Source organism: Perca fluviatilis, chromosome 13 (genome assembly GCF_010015445.1).
Source record: "Perca fluviatilis chromosome 13, GENO_Pfluv_1.0, whole genome shotgun sequence".
In the NCBI taxonomy this organism is placed as follows: Eukaryota; Metazoa; Chordata; class Actinopteri; order Perciformes; family Percidae; genus Perca; species Perca fluviatilis.
In genome coordinates, this window is record NC_053124.1 from 17,764,234 (window position 1) to 17,787,877 (window position 23,644).

At 40.7% G+C, this 23,644-nt stretch overlaps 1 protein-coding gene across 2 annotated transcripts; it reads right to left on the reverse strand.

Annotated features, from left to right (window-relative positions):
* Nucleotides 1-307: 307 nt before the first annotated feature.
* fam91a1 (family with sequence similarity 91 member A1) lies at nt 308-23,249 on the reverse strand. Of its 2 annotated transcripts, none has more exons than XM_039820713.1 (24): nt 22,938-23,248; nt 22,017-22,101; nt 21,202-21,353; nt 19,539-19,596; nt 18,079-18,146; nt 17,329-17,442; nt 16,644-16,734; nt 15,793-15,855; nt 15,431-15,537; nt 15,242-15,280; nt 13,212-13,324; nt 12,680-12,789; nt 12,023-12,135; nt 11,847-11,933; nt 11,606-11,735; nt 8,279-8,427; nt 7,570-7,704; nt 6,478-6,591; nt 6,140-6,212; nt 5,137-5,283; nt 4,581-4,682; nt 4,256-4,379; nt 4,071-4,140; nt 308-2,662 (listed from the first exon to the last, which is right to left on the reverse strand). In XM_039820713.1, exons 1-24 carry the CDS (start codon nt 23,007-23,009, stop codon nt 2,477-2,479), a joined length of 2,502 nt encoding a protein of 833 aa, XP_039676647.1. In that variant the 5' UTR covers nt 23,010-23,248; the 3' UTR covers nt 308-2,476. The 2 variants fall into 2 exon arrangements, with proteins under 2 accessions (XP_039676647.1, XP_039676648.1); XM_039820714.1 differs by having other exon boundaries at nt 2,477-2,662; nt 12,023-12,132; nt 22,938-23,249.
* Nucleotides 23,250-23,644: the final 395 nt, after the last annotated feature.

A 23,644-nucleotide genomic window follows, 5' to 3' on the forward strand; every position in this document is an offset into this window, starting at 1 on the left:
TTTTTCATGCTGTAGCTTTTTAAAAAAAAATTTAAAGGCTTCACATCCGTGTATCAGACTTGTTTTTCAGCTAAGTGTTCATTTAAATCTACAAGGATGGTTGAACAAGTCTGTACTTGAGGCCAATGGACATAGCATCCGGACCGCTGCATCTTGCAGACCATCTGTTCCACCTGGCTAGGAAAAACATCTACCAAGTATGGCTTAATATCATATAACGTGATCGGCTACAATTCAGAGCCAGTAGGGGCTGAAATCCGAGATATAAAACCTCTAAGTATAGCTCAGGAAAAATGAGACTGAGACATTTTTAGGGAGGAAAAAGTTTGTTCTTATTACATATTTATTTATATTTTCATATACTTTTTACATATGTATTTGTACTGTAATAATAACATGTATCTGGAGCAAGGATGGAGGAAGGGCATGTTGAAGAAATGTCACTTTCTGTTTTTTTAACCCATTTAATTACAAGAGCATCATCATTATTCAGTCAGTCAATGCTATTCACAGTCCCATTAAACAAGCTACAACAAAGAGTTCCTATAATATAGGTTGACATATAAAACTAGCATTTTTTTTAAACACTGTGGTGGATGTATACCTGGGAGAGGATGGGGGATATCTTGGATGACCAAGCAACTACAACTAGATAACAGACAGGCAGGATGGGAATGGGCTCTTATTGTGAAAGGTAGGCATGTATTAAAACACACCAATAGTGAGGTGTACAATACACACGCATACACAACATACACACAACAGTTTGTACACAGTCATCATGCTTCAACGGGACCTCATGTTAGTCTTTTTTTTTTTCTATTTCACCATCACGTCATTAGAAACAACCACAAGTGGGTCAAAAACTGCAGGAGGCAGACACCTTCAAAAAAAGAAATAATCAACAAAATAGGTTAGCATTCTAAATGCAATAAAAAGTACTCTATATTCTTGGAGCCACACTGAAAATTCATGACAGACCTCAGACACTTTTTGGGCAATCACAGCTCTGAAACGCTGGGCGAAGCATTAGCATTTCCATCCCATGGGTCTGTGACTGCCTTCACAGCGAAGTTGCCTTTTACTCTCTAGACTACAAACCCCATTTTTCAAAACATGGTGTAAACAGAATCCCTTGGAGAGTGTGGCGGGCTGGCCAAGAGTGCACTGCACTGCACTGCACCAAACTGGAGTGGATCCAGGGAGAGATACTGGCAGGCATCAGTGGCAACAGGCCTGGGTCAAACAGACCTGACTGTTCCAGTTCTATGCAATTAGGTACACTTGGTTAATCTTGTCGAATTCTTGAACATGGGCAATGGTTGGTAGTTTGTGGCCCAATGTTGTTGATTTTATTGGTTACAAACATTCATTCAAATATCATCAATATCATTTATAAAATCTGAAAAAAAGGTGAAAAAAAAGATAAGCAAATCAAATCTAGAGATTTGATCAAAGACCTGGTAGTTTTTGATTGGCTGACGGCGATAAGGCAGCGAAATAAAAAGGACATTAAAACAGAAGATAAAAAAAAAAATCATTATACAAGAAAGGAAAATGGTCTTTGGTGTTCTCTTTTACTGAGAAAGAATGATAAAGAATAAAAAAAATGCAGTTTCTCTGATGCCCGGTCAATTTCCAAGAGGAACCACTTTCTTGTGTTATACGTGAGCTCTAAAAACATGTGTGCACTACAAGGGATCCAACGTTTTTAAAAGAAATTACATGACTTCATCCACAGGTTTGGAGAAATCCTGCACAGTGCAAATAATAAATGCCCCCAATATTGACTACAAGTAGGAAATTATTCTTTTATGGTACGAGTTGTGCAACAGTATCATGCATCAGATCACTTAACGTGAGACAACAGCAACAGGGAGGCAGCGGGGTCTGTATCTGGACTCTGTCTGGGAAGTCCAAAAACTTGGTCCTAGAATATGCATATTGTCAAATGATTCCTGAAGATGTCTGTTCAACACTTCATCGTTTATTTTGTGGGTCATTTTTAGAACATCTATACAATTATTAACGACTTTACACTCCGCTCTCAAGGATCACAGAACATCCATTGATTGAAGGGTAGTGTGGGGGGGCTAGTCGGTGGAGAACAGCGCAAGTGTTTCCAGTTAAATGGCCTTACAGGTCATATGCTGTTGACCTGCATCACGGTTATATACTGTGATAATAGCACCACTCCAACAGATAACAATGCCTTGCTAAGAATATGAGGAATCACAGAGGGGAACAGCTAGGGGGGTTCAAACTAGTGTTGGCAACTCTGTCAGAAGGATGATTCCTCATACGAAAGGTGAATAAAGTGCCGGCGGGGCTAATTTTCCAACAACTGGATACTGATAGACAAGATGCAGGGTTTGAATGACAATTTCCTCAGTGAAAGGGTGGTCTTTTTCAATGAGATGATGTTTTTCCTTGTGACCAAATCTGGAGGTTTTGAGGAGGGAGGTGGGAGGGGGGCTTATGAGGGTTGGTCCTTCTGCAGAGCTGTGATGTCCAAAGGAGGAGGGGCCCGCCCGCTCCACTCCCTCAACTGCCCGTCCTTGAAGAGGAGGTTGAGGGCGGGCAGGGGGACACCGGACTCCGCCGGGGGCTGACTGAGAGGGTTCGACACGCCACTGTCTAGGTCAGAGGGCTGGACGCCGTCCTGCCAACACAGGGCAAATGTCACAGATCAGAACACCAGATAGAATGGATGATATGTGGGACAAGGATACAATTCCCTGGGACAAAAAAGTTGGCAAAGGCTAAGTAGAATGGTTCCTGTCTGATTTGCACTACAGTATGTGGCCGCTTTTATAAAACATCCATCAGCACTTTTAAACACTAAATCATGTGGCTTAAAATCGGTGTATAAAATATGCATAAAGGGTAAGGAGGCTCAGTTACATCAGGAAGGTCTGTGACACAAAAGAGACAGGATATTTTAACATTTTAAACTAAAACTAACATCATTCACCATGGTCTTCCACTTTCTATTAAAAATAGTTTTTCCTTTCTGCTTCATTTTGTCTTGTTTTTCTCTTCTCTCTCTCCTCACCCTTACACACATCCTCGCAAACTGAAACAACAACCAAAAAACATTTGCAAATCAACAGAATATCTAATTTCTAATTCAACCCAATCCTCACATAACTGTGTTACTGTGCTCAATTTCAACTATGGTTATTGTCTTGCATTTTTGTTTTGTTTGTTTTCTCCCATGTCCTTTTGTTTCTCCTTTCGACTTCCAGGACACTACATGTACAGTACAATACACACTTACTTTATGTTTGGTATGTTAATGTTTTACTTTTTCTACTTTTTTTACCTTTTAACACTTTAGTCGCTATATTTACATTTAATTTGAAGTCTCAAACTGGCTGTGGGTCATCTCATGATGAATATCTTTATGGGGTTAGCAAATGTACAGTATCAAACTGTGGAAGAATAGTATTCTGTATTATTTAACCAATACTGATTCAAAACAAAATGTTTAAGGAAAGAGCTGCCAGGGGCAGTCATGGTGGCTGGTCATTATTTTAAACCAGTTATATCAAAATCATGATTTAATTATCTCATTATCTCAAGAATGGTAAATATGCTTTAATTCTGCTCATATTTATTCTTTAACGAAAGAAGATTAATCATATTGTTTTTTCATGTGAAGCGTGTTAAATATCTCATTATCTTAAGATATTAGTTTATTTGTCAGGGACCATGCACAGTTCAGGCTCTGTACCAGAGTTAGCTATACAGCTAATTTACATCTGTGGTCCAAGATAAGAGACACATTAATGGTTTCCCCCACACTGTGTTTCACATTGCACAAAAAAACCTTCTCGTCTCTCATAATGCAGTACTGTGGACTTGTACTGCCATTTCTAAACCTGAATAAACCAACAGTTATATAAGACGCATTTTTAAAAATGGAATCAATCTTTAATCGTGATTAATTTTAACACTCGATGTGTAAAATTAAATTCCTGACTGCTGATATTTCCACTAGACATTGTTATTTCTTTTCGGTGAGTATTCTCAAGTGGCCACCTGAAGACACAGCAGAGTGTTTTTACCTGGAATGACTGAACAAAGCTCAACACCTTCAGGGATAGCTTTCGGCTCGAGTGAAGTAGCTCTTGAAGGCTGAAACAACAACAGAGCTTAAGTCTAGCGCCGCTACAACACACGTCTTTACACTTTTCTCAATGCTTTAAACAAAAGTAAAATCTTTGAGGATGTTGGGTGGGTTTATTTGTACCTTTCATTGCAGCACAGTTTGTGCGAGGCAATTTTTTGACACACTTTGCGGTTTAGCTCGGAGCTGAAGAGGGGCATGCCGAAGCACAGTTCGAGAGGGACCCACTCATCTTCAGATGAAAGGCCTAAAAGAAAGGGATTGGCAAGGGAGAGCAGAGATGGTGATGACATACATTACAACATGACACAACTACAATTAACACAGACATGCTGGTCTCCCATTCTGGTCTTTACCGTCTCTTCCAACTCTCAAACATTGGATTGAGTAACTTGAAGGAATTCTAATAGAAAAAGAAAGAAATATATTAACCAAAAAGTCGACTTACTGTCTGTCTTTCCTTTGCTTTCACCGTTGTTTTCTTCTGTCACGAGCTCAAAGGACTCAGTGCTGCCGTTGGTGTCCAGGCCTCCACCTAGATGGGTGTCGCCTTAAAGAAAGGCAACACATCTCCATCAGCATTACATCACAGTGAGGTTGTTTCCCAGCTATATTACAGCTTGAATGCCTTTCAGTTAAGAGGCTTCATTAAATGCACAACTTTTTGAACCATATCCCTTTTGCTGAATAAACATCAGAGGTTTGTCAATTAACAAAAACTGTGCAAAACTTTTAAAGTTAAATAAAATCTGTGATCAATAATGTCAGCAACATTCAATCAGTAAATCTCAAAGGTAAAGGCTAATACTGTTCGATCCACGTCCATTAGCAAAGGCTATCACAATAAGGGATACAATTAGGTAGACAAACAGAATAATTAAACTGGACTGTGAGCAATCTTTATCTAATTTGCACCATTAGTGTCAATGGCCATCAGAGGCAAGGACACATCTGCATGTGCACATGGTAAAAAAAATAAATAAAGAGACTTCCCCTTCCCCTACCTCTGCACTCTGTGCTGTCGCTGGCCCTCCGACGGTGCCTGTTGTTGGAGTTGAGCATGGTGATGTAGCCACACTGGTGCTCCAAGTCCACGTTCTCCTTCAGCTTCTGCAGCGCCTTGTGCACACACATGTTGGAGTAGGAGAACTCTGCACAGGAAGAAAACAAACAATAGGAGGGATGCTTAAGGTCAGCACTGAAACTGATAAAAAGGTCTCTTTATTATACTTCTATTAATAGCTGCATAGCATAGCTTTCACATAAAATGTGTTTCTCCAGACGGTGTAATATTGTGACAGCAAATGTATTAGGGGGATAAGTGTTAGTGTTAAGCTTCACACACAAATTCACAAGAGAAGGATTTCACAGGATTCTATTCCTTTTTATGATGTTTGACGAGTTAAACCCTTCAAAGCCAAAAAGTGAATATTTGAGTCACCAGAGAAAGGAGCACAGCTTGACTGAGGTTAATCATTCACGCACAACATGGCCGTGACATTACACTAATATTGATATTACTAGTGTATTATTATATTATCGGTTAATAGGTTAATCCTGCTGTATACCCAAGAAAAGTCTGGCTTTTACCTCCCTGACCCCGAAGTCAAGGGACATGAATAGCAAAGGGAAGTGAATGACAAAGTCGACCATTCTAAGATAGCCAATACTAAACTTCATTCTGTGGTTTTAAGGTTTTTCAGAGAATGGAACCTGCTCACAGAATGAAGAATGAAGAAATGAGAAGTGATGCTAAAATAAAGAGAAGAAATGTATTCGTCTTCCCTTCATTTTAGCATCACTTCTCATTCTGTGCCAATTACGTAACATCTGATAAAAAGGCGCCATATTCAGTTTTGTAAAATAATGTTCTTTGCAAATAAATGTAAAAACCTTGCACTGAATTACTTTGTTTGAGTGAATTGTTCTTGTATTAGCATAACATATAGGCTGTATGATGTCAATTACTAAGTGATTTTAAAGCTTTATCCATGTATAATTACTCACCTCCTTTCAGATCTTCTGCATCAAAGGGGAACGGGATGTGAACGGTTTCTCCATGGCCATGCATACCGTGACCCTAAGAGTTACACACACACACACACACACACACACACACACACACACACACACACACACACACACACACACACACACACACACACACACACACACACACACACACACACACACACACACACACACACACACACACACGGAGTAGATACATAACATTAGATGATGCAATGTTGATAAGTTCAGATTCAAGCAATTACGCCAAAAGAATATCCTGAAACAACCTCTTTGTAAAATTGGAGCTTGTGTGTGTGTGTGTGTGTGTTTACCTGGATTAGCACAGCAGAGTGTGTGAGGGCATCGTTGAGCATGGTCAGCACGTTGGATGTAGGCACCACACCGGGGTCGTGACCCCAGGAGGTGATCAACAACCTGTCGTAGATCTGAGCGGAGAAAAACGGGTTAAGGAAAGGATTCCTCCACCGCTGCTAATCTCGGAAAGCATCTGTGGTGTGACGGTGTACAGCATCATGGGAGTACAACAGCTCATCACTCACCATATTGAGTAATGATAAATAAGAAGAATGCTTTTCATATAATATAAAACTTGACTCTTACAAGGTAGAGGGAAATGTTTCAGTATGCATCTACAAAAACAAAGTCCAAGTAGAGGAAACTCACTCCTCCGTTCATACTAACATGGCAACTTGTCAACCTTCCACTACGCCAAACATAAACTGATTAAAAGAATTAAACCTCCACCCGGCAGCTGATTTTACATGTTTTGATACCTGCAAGGCTTTCACTAACTGAGTCAGAGCTTATCCCTGAAATGAAGGTTTTATTCTTTTCTGTTTTGGTAACTATGTTCAGCTGTGAAAAAATCCTACAGTTAAGTTCACTGTGAAGCAAAACAGTTAAATTGAATAAAATGACAAGTAGACTGTTGGCCCATTTGCATGATATTACTGGTCCTCCCTTGAGAATGTACTTCATCAAATTCTTTTTTGTTCCCTGTCCCACATTCCCAAGATAGTTAAACAATTCCAAGATCATCAGGAAGCCTTGGAAGGGGGGAAAATGCAGGTGCATGGTATGACTGCGATTGTGATGTGCCAGGTGCTTTGTTATGAAATGAAGATTGACAGGGACGAAGGAAACGGCCTTGAATTTTACCACCAGTGCTCTGATTACCAACTGTAACTGTGGTCAAAAGAAGGCCAAAATAAGAAAGGGCAGAAGTTAACGACGAAATGAAAAAGCGTCCAATTGCATCTTTGATTGGGCTCAAAATGTCACATATAGGGCTTTTCTTATCTGACTTCAAAGAGCTTTCTTTAGTTTATGCAGTCTCTTTAACAGTGTACCTACAGTACACTTATTAAACCTATCTACCTGATTAATTATTAGTTTGGGCTAACCTGGAATAGCTCTGGCAGTTTGCGGAGTCTGGAGCCTTTGGAGAGCAGCAGAGACGGCGGGCCTTGGCCGGTCACATGGTACAGGTATAGCTTGAACCAGATGGAGCTCACCTCAGGGATGGCCGGTCCAATGTGCTGCAGGGATAAACAAACGGTTTTCCCATTTAATTTCTTACATGAACACATACTTTAAATAAACAACAATGTTCTTCTGTTGGAGAATCAGAAATTGAAGCTGCTTTTAGAGATGTGAGCAGAAAACAAAGAAGAGAATTCATTGAATTCCACTTCACCGAGTCCCAGCAGTGTGAGAATACACAGCAGCATGAATGGCACAACAAGAGTTTAACTTCTTTCCCTCGGTCTCTCTGAGCTCAGCTAGAAAGCTGGAGTGTGGCCAAGCAGAGGAATTACTCATGAGCCTTGCTTCCCTTCCTTCCTTTCTCTCTCTTTGTGTAGCCTTGTTGTTGGGGGCAACTGCAGGCTGAGTGCCCACAAAGCATACACACACAGTCATTTATCACTCCAGGCACACAAGTGTGTACACACAGCAAGAGGGCAAATGCAACCAAACAGAGCACACACGCACAAACACATGAACTGTCGACTTAAACAGAAACACACAACTCTAAGACAGTCAACATTTGATCCAACATCCCAGTGTGACGCACAGTATGCCCTCTGCTATCCCTCCCTCCAGGCGTCATACCTGAGGCGTGCAGCTGCTGATGGGTCTGATCTCGTTGCTGAGCGGCGCCATTGAGACCAGCAGCTTGTAGTTCTTGTTGAGGACACGGCTGCAGGTGGCCTGGTCCAGACCCAGCAGGCTCTCACAGCGCAACATGTCCAAGGGGAAACCTAGTTCAAGGAAAAACCAGGGCCAGTTACAACTTCTGTACAAAATAGGCTGGGATCCAAGTGCGAGTCAGTAGGTGTATGCATGTACTATGTACATAGTTTGCATTCTTGTGTCTTGTGACGTGACTAAAGACTAAAGTAAGTGCATGGATAGTAGAAGAATAGAAGTAAGCAAAAGCAGAACATTTTGGCTGTTTCCCCAGGTTTCCAGTCTTTATGCTGAGCTAAGCTAACTAGCTGCTGGCTGTAGCCTTATATATACACACACCGGACAGACATGAGACAACTATTCCTTGAAATGAAAAGGAGCATAGGAAGACTGTAAATAAAGATCCTGGAATTGAATCTGTCAAGTGTGGATACATCAAACAGTAACTGGGTTGAAGCAGTGGAACTCAGCCAGAAAGCACAATAAAGAGTCTTTCTTTATAGCTGTTGATGCTAAGAAGAGTGTTCAATCCAACGTGACTTGTAAAGAACGTCCTCTCAAAAGGATGTGGAGGAAGTGTCAACTTGGCATTTGTGGATTTAATAATCACCTCTTGCCTTCTAGAGGTGTCTATGAAGTGCTAATGTTGATATTTAATGGGATAAATCAGTACAGTCGAGTTTCGCAGATGCAAAGAAAGGCCAATTACAATATGCAATGAGACTGCATGTTCATACTGTGTTGTCTAAAGGAGGCTTGGATGTTGATTTTTGTAATGCAACAATAATTTATTATTATAATAATTTGTATCATTGTGAGCTTAGTTCAGCTTCAGCCTGTGGGCTCTCAGTGCTCTCGCTCCTCAGCAGACGCCTGGAGCAGCAGCTGAGGACGACTGAGATAAGACAATCACAAGTGAGGCACTCTGCCAAACCAAACAAACAGCATCTGGTGGCACAACAGTTGCAACAAACTAAAAGATTTGCTTTGTCGTCATTGGAGGACTCACCATCTCCTGCTCCCCCTAGAGACACCAGTAGAACAATACAGCTTCACTCTAGATTTACTGGCATAATATGAACATATTTAAAAGAAACTATTTAGACACAGGTAAGGGGCAAAAAAGACAGCAGAGAGAGAGAGTGACATAAGTTTGCCAAAAGCAGCACAAATAGAAGACCCACTTCCTCTTTGTTGCTTCCAGAAGAGTTTTCAGTCTTATCCAGAACCTTCACATGAAAATTAGGGCTGCATGATTTCTAATAAAATAACGTTTTCATTACTTATTGATTTATTATTGAATACCACAATCAATCAATCAATCAATCAATCAAAATGTATTTATATAGCACTTTGCAATCAAAAGTAACCCCCAAGTTTTTGACGGATGACCTAGTGTAGGATGCCAGAGCTCCCAGATTCAAAGCTGAACCATCTTACGTGCCTGAAGTACTGAAAATAATACACTGTTTTATCTTCATTCAAATTAAGAAAGTTTTCTGAAAGCCACAACTTAATATCGGCGATACAACTAAACAGGGATTTTAGTGCAACACTGTCATTAGCTTTCATAGGCAAATAGATTTGCAAATCATCTGCGTAACAATGAAATGACAGATTATGCTTTCCTATAATAGCCCCTAAAGGCAACATGTATAAAGAAAACAGAATGGGGCCAAGAATGAAACCCTGGGGTACCCCACAAGAGAGAGGAGCAGTTGATGAGGAGAAGTCACCAATCATGACAGAAAAGCTCCTATTTGCCAAATAGGAGCTAAACCATTTAAGTGCCGAGCCTCTGATGCCTACACAATGTTCAAGGCGAGAGAGGAGGACTGCATGGTCCACTGTGTCAAAAGCTGCTGTGAGGTCTAAAAGCACTAAAACAGTAGGATTCCCGGCATCTACTGACAAGGAAATATCATGATGTACTCTCAACAGTGCAGACTCAGTACTGTGACGTGATCTAAAACCGGATTGAAATTTTTCAAACACAGAGTTCTGCTGTAAAAAGGCTTGTAACTGTATAAAAACAACTTTTTCCAAAACCTTTGACAGAAAAGGCAGATGAGAGACTGGTCTAAAATTGGACAACACTGTGGGGTCAAGATTAGGCTTCTTAAGTAGGGGCCTGACCACAGCATGTTTAAAAAGGCAGCTGGGACAGAACCTAAACTAAGACAAGAATTAAAAAAAGTAAGAAGACTCGACCCAATGGTACTATTAAAAACCTCCTTCACCATTCTGGCGGGAACAATGTCTAAGGGACAGTTGGTAGGTGTCATGTGTTGTACCTCCTCACTAAATAACGTCAGAGAAACTGGCTTAAATTCCTCAAACACAGCTGAGTGTGCAGGAGAAGCAGGTACAAACAACTTAAAATTAGCACTGGCATTTTTCCTGACACATGCTATTTTGTCAATAAAATAACAAAGAAATTTCTCACGTCATAATTGAAATATCTGTCAGAGCAGAGGTGCGTGGATTCACAACAGAGTTTATCACATTAAATAACACTCTGGGTTCATGGCAACTGCCAGCTATGACAGAGGAGAGATGCTGCATCTTCACCACCTTGACAGCCTTCTGGTATGTCGCTAGACTGGCATGACTACCACAGATCAAGCTTAAGTAGTTGAATAGGAGTCATTTACAGTAGTTGTTTGCCGCAGTTGTGGTAATGATAGCTCAGAATATAGAGGAGTCAAGATGAAAATTGGGAGAAAGAACAGCTGCTGATTGTTGATAATTTCTTTTTACTGAATTTATCATGGTTTTTAATATTTACATAAATAAATACATTTTGTCACTGAAAATAATGAGTTGTGCTTTGAGTCATACACACATTTAGACACAAACACACACACTGTTCACTCTGTACGTCCCAGCTCTAACTTTAATATTCTGTGTGATTGATATTTGCAGACATGAAAGTGATTTTGAAGCAACCATTACAAAATGTTGGCTGCATTTGTATCACAGATGATGTCAACTGTTGGCAACAAACAAACTACAAAGCTAGGGAAACTATGAAAATAAGAGTTTCTATTTCATTAGCTTGCTGCTAAGGATGCAAAGGCAGTAAGAACTTAAAACCAAAACCAGCATGCTAGCTGCGTAAAAATATACAAAAACAAATCTGGCCTTCAAGCTGCCTATTTATCACATGTATAGAGATGTATGGCGCCTGGACCGTGCATACATTTACCAATAGAGGGGATGAAAAAGAGGGTGCAACTGTATAATTACCTATGTTTGGGATATCAGGTCCTTGGTCTTGAGTGAGTTCTTTGTTGTAGCGCAAGAAAAGAATGGTGTTTTTCAGGGTCAGAGCATGGTCAAAGTAACGCTGGGCCTCGCCCTCTGCCGTGCTCTCCACCTGGAGACAGAAAATAGGAAATAAATACAAGTAGAGTGTCTGTGCGCTTGTACACATAAGGCTATCATTTATTTTCTACTATTCTTTCTTTGTTTCCATTGCTGGTCTCACCTTCTCTAACTCAGCCATGAAGCTGTCCAGAGTCTCATCAGACAGCTTACCCACCTCAAACATGGTCACTGCATGACTCTTCAGGTTCTGATAGAAGGACAAAGACACTTTACTCTGTCTCTATTAAGCCTTTTAACATTGAGAAAGTTTTCTCATGTCCACATTCAGTAACTAACCGGAGACAGGTTGCCCATCATGAGGAAGGCTGTGAGAGTGGAGTCGAAGAGGAAGGCAATCCTCTTTGTGGGTGCAGCTGGGATGCTCAGGCTGCTTACGCTTCCTGTGTCTGCTACAGTGACACAGAAAAATAAAAGACATAACAAGAGCAATAACTCTGTGCAGCAACATTAATGCATATAATAGCACAACTGATTGGCTCATAAAATGAGAATATGATATGTGTTATTAATTAGTTAACAATAGTTAGTATGTTAATATGTGTTCACAACCAAAACCATACCTTTTTCTCAAATAATTTGAATTGATTATTAACATGTAAATGTGGTTGATGAACAGCCACTTTGATAATATCCAATTTGTTAGTCTGAGCAACCCAAACAGTGCTGCCTTAACATGCATAACAAAGACCACAAATGAAACCTTTTTAGACAAACACCTATTAATGTGAGAATTGCTTTCAGAAGCATGACTGAGCTTTCTTTCGGATTAATTAGCACTGCTGCTTCAAAACTTGTGTGTGTGTGTGTGTGTGTGTGTGTGTGTGTGTGTGTGTGTGTGTGTGTGTGTGTGTGTGTGTGTGTGTGTGTGTGTGTGTGTGTGTGTGTGTGTGTGTGTGTGTGTGTTTGTGTGTGTGTGTGTGAGGCCACACATACCTTGGTCCTCCAGACTGGTGGTGTCTGTGTCGGTGGCCGAGGAGCCCCCCTCCATGACAGGACTGCCCTGCTCCCAGGACAGCAGCATCTTCTGAGGGTCCATGGTGCTCCTAAAACAGAGCCACACAGTGATTAAACCAAAGAGCAATCTCACCACAATCAAGGCCTCCTGTGTAGGGGTTTATTAAATTAAATTAAATATTTTAACATTTAGAAAAATGTATTTCTCCTTAAAGCTAGCTTAAATGATTTACTAGGTGGATGTAGGTGGACGAATGGATGCGGGAGACCCCAACTGTAATTTTCTTCCCACATGACAGTAAGTATCCTAACATGCCAGTATGTTAAAAGTTAATTCATTCAACAACAAAAAAATAAATAAACAACAAAAATATTATTTCGTTAACTGAATTGTTTTGGGGGGGAAATTTTCTTAAAATAGTTAACAGGCAAACATGGTTCAACATATGGCGCCACTTCCAGTGCTTTTTAAGAAGTGGTGGATGGTTTGATATTGGCTGCCTTTACATACTTGAGTCTGTTGAGAGATGGGGCATTCTTCCAGGTGGGGTGGAGCTGGTCTGAGCTGATCACCTGACCTTTCTTTACAGCGAAGCCCAGGCGACAGTACATGGAAACTGCATTCTGATAATAAAAAACAGTATAACAGTCAAAAGACCGTTGATACAAACAATTCAGATTATATCATCAACCTGTGACCTGTCACCCTCCTGGACGTTCAATATTGAGGTGAGTTATACTTTAGGTGGGAAAAAACAATAAGAATGGGGAATGAAAGAGAAAGCGAAAAAGTGGATTGCACCACTTACTCACAGTAAAATGTCTGGCGGGAAAAAATGGTAGCTCTCCTTTTTACAATAGATTTCTTCCTGCATGATTGCTGGTACATCTCAAACATCTCAAAAGTGCTGCTCTTTGACGTTTTTATCACAGATTGTTCTTCTCCTACAGAACTCCATACTAGCTGCGGTGAAAATAACGGACACTACATTGTCTACTTTAAGTCAGGTATGCAATTCAGAACTGTCTATACAATGTGAAGGATGGATGAATGTGTAGTCCAAAAGATGTACCACTTTAATGGACTTGGTTCGCTGGTTATAAGAAGATTGCTTCTCTATTACATAGTCAAATTCTACTGATGTCAGTGTTGACTTGTGAGGTTCTAAAAGAGACTAAACACTAGATGAATACTCTTTTGGGAGATGCTCTCTCAATGCCCAACAGAAACTACATAAAAAAGTCATGACTTAACATCTAGTGACTCAAACCGATTAAAAAAAGAAAGAAAAAGGTAACTGTCATTTCTACTAAACAGTTGGCTGGCTTTTTTCGTCAGCTTGCCTTGCCTTTAAATATTTGATTCAGGCTGAACAGGCCACCGCAGTCAAGTATAGTGGGCTTGATTGCTTTCTACACCTCAACACTCCGGAGGTGCAAGCTTAGGTCATCCTCTTATCATATCAAAAGAAGCTAAGTGAGTTTTTTTTTTTTCCCCAAGTGACTCAGGCCATGAGGCTAACACAAGAGACCATTAAACTCACAAACTAATGGGAAAAGTCTGTCTTGCACAAAGGAGACCTCTCAGACATCTCAATCATCTCTGAAGTTACAGAGTTTCTCCTGGAGAATCGCTGCAACCGCTGCCTTTAGGCACTTCTTTTAAATGCTGCTTTACAGCAGCGGGAATGGAATGACACCGAAGGACAGGGGAAGTTCAGCTCTTCACACTGGAGGTCGCTACACTGAGAGGGAGCTTGGCTCCATGTCTGATAGAGAGTGAATAGGAATCTGGGGAAAACTGGGTCAAACTCGAGCACCAATTCAACTGGAATGGTGCTTCTTAGTTCTCTGGTAGAGTCATGGGGCATGATGGATTCAACCAGAAACAATGGGTATGTGTGTCATAGTCCATCTCTTAGGTGTACGTCTGTGTGAGTGCGTTTGCAGAACAGCCAAATTGTGCAGAAATATCTACTTGCTGGGCTACATAATATCCCTGTTTGCACAATGCACACAATTTCATTTGAACTGCCTACAACCAAAGAAAGACAGCAATGCCAATGTACTTCTGTGATAAAATTATATTATATTATATATATACACACATACATACACACAACAAATTGCCGTTACTCAAATTTAAAGTAACTGGAAATCACATTCAAATGAATAAGGAACTGAAACTTAAATCTCAATATTTGGCTACAAAACATCAATTAGCAAAAAATGAAAAAGGCTGTTTTTTATACCTCTCTGCTACACTGTGTGCCTTCAAGTACACAGAGAGGCAGAAAGCATGTCTCAAAATCTCTTATAAACCACAGTGGAACCAGAGGAAATGACCTCCCTGTTTTGTCAGTGTCAATTGTAGAAAGCGGGGCCATATTCCCCAGATCTACTTTTTTTCCCCCCCCTTTCTCTTCCTTTCTCCTCAGGTACGACTCCTGGAGGGAGGGAGAGCTTTCTCTTCTGAAAAACAGTACTTTCGTCTCTACATTACAATAGGACTCTCACATTCTGAAGCAAGTGGATACCTACCTTCACTAAATCCAAGTCAATCTCCAACACATTCGCCAGCTGAGAGGCACAGGGGTAGGAAGGATCAGGAAAGAGATGGAGAGAAAAAAAAAATCTTGGTTTAAAAGTTGATCGATATAAACATACACACACATACACACATTTACATTCAATGAGCACAGCAGGCGAAAACACATTTCAAAAGCCTACCTCCGCTACGTTTGTCTGCTCATCAATGGACACAAAGATTTTGTAGAGAAGCGTTTCAAAGTAATCGCCTTGGACGCGGTTCATTACAAAACCTTCCAGCGGGGGCACTGAAAGACATAAACAGTGACAAACAGCTGTACAAACATGTTGTTGTTTTTTATTTGAAATTAAATTGTTCTCTTAAATACTGTATGTATCCAACACCCCCACACCCACACACACACACACACACACACACACACACACACACACACACACACACACACACACACACACACACACACACACACACACACACACACACACACACACACACACACACACACACACACACACACACACACACACACACACACACACACCAGAGATGCAGCTGTCATCAGATATTGGAACATCCAAGTAGATGAAGCCCCGGTTGTACAAGCCTGAAATAAAAAACAAACATACAATAATAGTCTGTTAGCATAACTGACATAGTATCCATTAACATCGTTGTTGCCATTTTCAGAAAAACTAATCTTACAATACAAACTATATAGTAGTTTTGATTATGCGTACAACTTTCAAATTGCACATATGAGAATGGTGAAAGAAATTCAAGCTGATCAAATTTCATTTGAACAACTTCTTGTATTCAAATTGCCCTGTGTCTCCTGTATTTATTTGTATTTGTTTCCACTCGGTCCCCAGCACTCCAGTGGCCGAGGTTCATGACTGTCAAACTGTGCTCTAAATAACATTTAGGCTGCATGAACACAACTTCAGTCCCTGTGATTCATCAGTATTAGCCACTATGTCCACACTTTAGCTGTAAAAGATGTTTGCCCATTGGTAGCTGAATTTCAAAGATGCAAACTCATTTATCCATTAACGCCACCAAATGCAAATTGTTCTTGAATTTTATGTAAAAATCCCATTACTACTATTTTCCTGAGAAACAGTTACATTTTGAAGGTAAGTTCATGCTGTACCAGCAGGCAAATATAAAACCAAGCTGAAAGAATAAATCCAACAGATTTTCAAACAACTCTTTCTGTCGCCAACTGCTATTGCACTTTTTAATGATCCTGTCTGCTCTGCACCTATATACTGGTGTGAGATGTTGGTGCAAAATGATTGTAAATCCATTAACAAAGTATCTCTTTTGTGGCAACTTGTTTCCCACCCTTACATCCTGTTTAAATAGGAACATAACATGTGACAGATTACTCACTTAAGACCACATTGTACTCTGTTGATCCAGCCAGCTGAGGACCAGAATCTATCATCTTATCAATAGCTTTCTTCTCTCCTGGAGAACAGATCTGTAATTACACACAACAAAAACACAACATTAGAGCATACCTGTACATGTGGCTTTGTTTATAAAAAATAAAATAAAATCCCCTCCAGAACAACTGTGGTATTGCAGTCTCTGGGAGGATGCATGCATTTGCATATAATAACTGTGTGGATTCCTTTGACTGTTTTCCAGTGTTTCTTTTTTCTTTTTCTCGTGGAGGGGAGAAGAACTGTTGGGAACTTGGCAGATATTTATTTTCAGTCAGGTGAGCTCTCCACATGCAGTGCAGGGGCTCATGGGATGAACAATTGTAGCTTGGTGGGTAACGTGTATGAATTTCAATGAAAGCTCAGGGTAAAAGTAATTTTATTGTCTCCCTTATTTTGTAGATAAAAAGAAAAAAGGAATGTACATAGAAGGAAAAGAGGATTAAAAGAATAAACTGGAACTTCCTAAATCTATTTGCTTGATAGGATATTAAATATTTTAATGTGGATAAATGTGAATGTTGTCCTCTCTCCTCACAAGGTATCCATCCCAGCCTGCTTTCACTAAAAGTTAAATATCTAAACGCATGCCTATCATGAAAAGAAATAAAAAAATAAGCAAAGCTCACCCTAATATCATCCTCGGTGATGTATCCCGTATGTGCCGTCCACCATGGCTCCACAGAGATTTCCACTGGTTTGGCCGGTAGCAGGTCCCGCGCTGATTTCCTGCGAAAGAATTTCTGACAAAGGAGACAAATGGGGAAGCAGTTGAGGTGAGACTGAGTCACTGAAATCTGAATAACATGGCTATTAAGCACTAATATTGTAATTTTGAAAACAATGGTGGAAAAAGATTTCCAAACTATGCAGAAATGTTTTGTTAATGGTGATTTCTGGCTGTTATGCTATGCTGGCTTACACTATGTATGACGCTGTGTCTGCACATTCACACAGAATTGCTATGCAGTTTGTTGTTGACCAGCCAATCAGGGAAGGTACAGCTGGACTAAATATTCTAAATCAGCTGGACTAAATACTAAAATCAGTATTCCCATATGCATTTTTTTTTTTTTAATGGATTATTTTTTTTGGGCTTTTCCGCCTTTAATTTGACAGGACAGCTAGGTGAGAAAGGAAAGAGAGAGGGGGAAGACATGCAGGAAATCATCACAGGTCGGATTCGAACCCTGGACCTCTCCGTGGAGGCATAAACCGCTCAGTATATGTGCGCCTGCTCTACCCACTGAGCCAATCTGGCCATCTCATATGCATTTTTACACCAAATGTGCTAACAAGAACAAATAAATGAGCCTAATGTATGACGTTTTGGTCTATAAATGATCATTTAAAAAGGCTTTATTAGAAACATGTCTTACTTTGGAAGACCTGCACTGGTTCATTAGGTCTATGTATTGGTTTCTCCCAATGCCAAGCAGCCGCAGACCTGTGGGATGATGAGAAAAGGAGCAAGTCAGTCAAACTTAATCATGTCAACACAAATACCCACACACCTTCTCTGAGACAATCCTGACACACACATACACACAAGCACTTCTAATCCATCTACCAACATACACAGAGTGCATGGATTTTTATCTGTAATTGAGTCTGGCCCATAAAGCAAACGTTTCATAGCCTGTATAGTGGTAGAGGTATGCATAAATCCCACCTTGCCCCCTCCACTAGCACATGATGCACAGGCCTGGAAGGGGCATAGCAAAATGTGCTGGGAAGGATGCCAGTTCAAACAGGGACCAGTCAGGGATGTTCACATTTCGGCCTTCTAACGCAGCAGAATCCTACATGCGTATCCTGCTGTTTCACCGAGAAACAGACGCAACACACAAACATGCGCCCACGTAAAACTCTCTCTCACACACTCTCACTGCCTCTCCATCCACCCACTTCTGCATGACACACTTCTAAAGCTCCTCCAGGGAGATTAGAGGAGAGAAGCCCCTGCAAGCACAGCTCTGACGGCCCACTGGCAGCCTTCTGTCTCCACAGCATGAAGGTCCTGTACAGCCAGACTCAGTCACTCACAGGCCAAACTTTTGACTGGAGTGGAAACAGGCTTTTGGCCGCCAAAAACTGTTTCACTTGACAGCAGAAAGTCTAAGAATGCTACAACTGCCCGTACACTTGACTTTCAGCTTTGAAGCAATCTTAAATCTGATTTTGCAATAATTTCTGAGGAACACAGCTCCTCGTGACATAGTAACATATCAGAAAAGTGAATCAGTAATTTTGATTCACCATGGATTGGGATATATATCAGGCAATCCTCAAACGACTTGGCCAGTGCTCTGGTTTGGTTATGGAAATACAAAGACATGTTTTAGGTGGATTAGTAATGCTAGTCAGTGGGTTTTGAAAACCATTTCTCTCATAAACCATGAAAACCAGCAAATCGAAAGAAAAAAACGTTGCATGCGTATTGGCTCAATGACGCTAATGAGATTTACTCCTTAAGTATTGAAATTTGGTATTGAATGAGAAGGCTTTTTTTTCTTCGATACTCCTTACTATGGAGGCAATTTGGCCTTTGCCTAAAAGTATCCAAGTTCGGTACCCAGCCCTACCCTCCACTGAGCTCATGACCCTTATTAAATCCTTAAGCTTTCTGAAAACTTTGCATCTTTTCACTGTGACTGTTCTCCCACCTCATACACTGAGAGCCCTTCAAAAACAAGAACTGGTAAAGATGTTAAAAAAAAAGAGAGAGAGACACAGAAAGAGCAGAAGTGGGAGGTACACAGAACCCCAGTAAAGTCATTCATTTCAACAGTGTGGGAGAGAAGGGGAGAAACTGAGAAAAAAGGGGGAAGGAACTCACAGTCAGCAGCAGTGAAGTTGGGCAAGGAGTCATAACTCTTCTCACTGTTCATAATATCCTGGAGGTGTAAAAAAAAAGAAAGGAGAAAGGAGACAGGGAAAAAAATAATTAAACTCATTTTCCTCTTTCCCTTCCTATGTCCCTCTGCCTCTGATTAATAACAGGATTAGCAGATCTGGGCGGCCGTGCTAATTTCTACACCCCATTTTCATTAAGTGCTTAAGACGGATTATCAGAATATGACATTGCCTTCGGCAATTCAGTGGCCACAATTAAAGCTCAGTCAAGTTTTTGCATAGGAAAGTGGGTGAAGCCTTTTTAAGTATAAGCTAAAGCTGAAAACTAAATGGTTTGTCTTTATTCATGTTTATAAGTTAAGTCATTAGAAAGCACTGGGCATATAAGTCTGTTCTGATGAAAGGGGAAGTATGCTGAATGTGGAACAATCAAATGTGGCAGCTAGGATCTGCACACACACCCTCTTTCTGTAAACACACAGGGTGCTGAAGTTAAGGAAATACATCGGAGGGCATTATGCAAAGAAATTACACAATGCATATATCTGTAATCAGCTTCAAGTGCAACAAAACATGTAATCAGCTTCAAGTGCAACAAAAGAAAAGGTAACCAAATTGCAGGTGCATTACTTTTATTAAGAAATCATAATCATAATATGTAATATGGGTTTCACTACCAGCCGTGTGAACACATGCGCTCAGTCTTTGTAATCTAATATCTAATTGACAATGTCGGAAGTCAAGGAGAACTGGCTGGTCAAAGTCCCAGAGAGGCTGGTGCTTTGTGAGCCCGACTGTGCCGGCCTCAAACAACAGACTGGCCTTTTTCAGGGAGAATGAGCTGTCATGCAGACAAAGCCCAAACTGACTGCAGAGCAAACAGCAAGATTTTCTCAGGGTGTGTTTGTCCTGGGATCAGTCCTCTGTGTCTGCCTGAGCTGGTAGTACATGAGGCTTCACTAGACACTGACTGACACCTAGTGCCTGACTGATGCCAAGTTATCAACATGGGATAGACATTACACAATATGCTCTTCTAAAACTGCAGAATATTGTATAGACTGACTAAATATATTGGATAATGGTGGTAATGTATGCCATGTTTCACATTATGTTCCTTCTTTTTTTTTTTTATTACATGCAATTGACATCTAATTTTAAGTGTATGACTAACTAATGCTAGCCAATGACATACAGACATTTCTACTCTATACATACTGACTACACAGTAAAGGTGTAGCTGCACAAAACGATACCTTTTTAGTAGATCTATTCAGGTGTACCATGAAATATGGTAATAAACATGGCAGCAAGGGGCTGTAAAAAGCTCAGATCCTTCTTATTATAATGGCGTCTTAGAGTCCCTGTTTTGTCTGAAACTGCCATTTCCGCAGTGGTTTCCAGGGATGCCAAAATAGGAGACATTGTTAAATGAAGAGAGACTGGATGTTTTCAAACCAATTAGAGCATTTTTGGTGCTGCACAACGAGTTTACCTAGCTCATTGTTCTGAAAGCACAGGTGCAATTGTGAAATCACCATTATGTACTGTATGTACAAAGATAGATTTCCAGGTGTATGAGAAGCTCCCCACATCAAACACCCATCTTCCCTTCTCTGTTCTGCAATGCAGCAGAAGTGGCTTACCTCCATGATCCCTATGTAATATGAAAACGGAGTGACTCGCAGCCCTTTGACCATGATGTCAGACAGGTGGTAGGGGTACAGCATCAGGTGGTCCCGGCTGTACTTCAGGAGCTCCTCATAATATTTGCGCTCATCCTTCCTCACGTGGCGCACTGCTCATAAAACACACACACACAACAGTCAGGTCACAGCCAGGGCTGAGTGTCCATACAGTAACACTAAACCAGATCAATTCAGGTTAAAAAAAAAAAAAGTATTGATCAAGTGCTGAACAAGCTCAGAAGGTCACAAGGGAAGTAAGACAATTAATCACATAAAGTGTTTATAATTAAAGCTATTTAGAGACTATTGCACATTATTTTAAGAGACATATTAAGGATTATTACAACGTATATCACTCAATCTGCATTACCTGTTCATACACATGTACCAAGAGGGGAATCAAGTATTACTGTGATTCCAGGTATTACACCTGTGATATAAAATGTTTGTTTGCAAACTGACCGGTCCTAGTGCAGTTACAATTTACACTAAGCTGCCAGTTTTTAAATACAATAAGTTAAGGCTAATACAGTCCAAATAATGATTTATTTTTTGCAGGGCATTCGTAGGCTTTCGTTTTAGCTAGAAGTACCTGATATACTGGAAACTGGGCATACATTTGCTCAGTCCATAAACTTACTCATGCCTTATTCTTGAGCTATTTAATGCAACAAGATTTGTTTGCCCTTTGTCTTTTCATCTCACAACTAATCATGATGTGTCCTACAGTACAAGTATGTTAAGCACTGCCACGAGGGACAAACTTAACTCACCTAGGTTATTGCGGAATCGAAGCTGGTTGCGGATGCTGTACAGCAGCACATGTTTCTCATACTCGCGCTGAGAGTTCCCCAAACTCTGCAGAGCAAAAACACACAGCACACAGGTGAGGATCATGGTTGGATTAACTTGCAAATTAATTACTGGGCTTTTAACCACACTTTCCTCCCACTGTCTATGTAATGTGTATAATTTCCCACGCTGGAATATTTTCTCACCCCAATTTACCCATCCACATTAAATTCAGTTTCTTTTGTTGGGGTTATTATAAAATAATAAATAAGATTCTGAAAACAGGGTGCATCCTTAATATTTTCAGTTATATAGGCACAGATGAGTTGACACACAATAATGCCTAGAGGTCTGGGTCCCCTGGAGGTATGGGGCCTCTGAGCAGTTGCCCACTTTTTCTGCTTGGTAATTCATCACTGGTGAGGATGCACACAGGGATGCAGGCAGGCAGCTGAAACGTTAGGTACATAAACCCGCCTCCACTTCACCACGACACTTGGCGTAAAGGCACAACGTATGCAGGAGGAGGGATTTATGCAGACTATTATTAAACAACCTTCGCAATATTCGACATTGCAACTTGCAAGTCTATAATTTAACACATTGAGCGCAATGGTGTAAATGCAATATCTGCAGTTGACGTCCACGCGCTAAAATCATGTGACGCCACCTATCAAAAGGTCTGTCATGTGATGCCAGTGTAGTTAGGGGCTGTAATGTAAAGATGGCCAGCTGTGGCTCCGGCTGAATGGTGAAGCCCCTGCAGAGGAGATTAGCGAGCCGTGCGACGCTGACAGCTGCTGTATGACAGAGTGCACCGCGGTGACATTGACAGGTCCACCCCCCACGACACAGCGGTCTCCCCCCTCAACTTGCCCTGTGAAAACGTTAAAACACGGTACCTGTTTGACATTAGCTGGGAGCTTGGTCCATGGATAATTCTGCCTGATGTGAAATTCCACGTCCGTGTTCATCGCTAGCTAGCTGGCTAAAAGCAGAATCCCTCGAGACGATCAGAAACGGGCTCTCGGGAAAGTCCACGGTGACTTTACCCCCCCGATACCCAACAACCGAGCGAAGCGACCCCCGACTTGAAGTGAAGTTTTATCCGGTGATTATTTTCCTTTACAATAAAGGGTCACTTCCTTGTTGTATTTTCGAACAAGCCGTTCGTCACGCTCGTGGCTACATTCGTCACTTCCTGTCGAGGCGTGACATTGGATGTGAATGGAGCTCGAGAGCGAGGTGACAAATGTGAGATGATGGGACTATCAAACCTTATTTATGTCATGTAAAATAGTGTTCTCCGTGCATCTCAAAAACTCGCCTCAAATGACGTCTGTTTTCTTATTATTTATTATTATACAAACCTAATGAAAAGAATAAGCCAACAGTTTGTCCACCATCCCATTAACGTTCAGACGACAGCTTTATTCCTTAAAGCTCCAATATGTCATATATTTACTGTAATAAATCCCAAAATGATTGATGAATGATGAGAGATATATAGCCTATTTATACGGTACTCTTTTTTGTAAAGCCTATCGAATTTCCTCAAACAGCGGTAGTTTTCAGCTAACATTACTCAAACAGCAGTAAATAGTGTAGC

Coding starts and splice junctions, on each gene's coding strand:
- fam91a1 (XM_039820713.1), bottom strand. CDS start 23,009: ATGAACACGGACGTGGAATTTCACATCAGGCAGAATTATCCATGGACC. Junction 15,281..15,430: donor AGCAGACAAACGTAGCGGAG/GTAGGCTTTTGA, acceptor TGTGCCTCTCAG/CTGGCGAATGTGTTGGAGAT. Junction 6,592..7,569: donor AACTGCCAGAGCTATTCCAG/GTTAGCCCAAAC, acceptor TTCTCCGCTCAG/ATCTACGACAGGTTGTTGAT.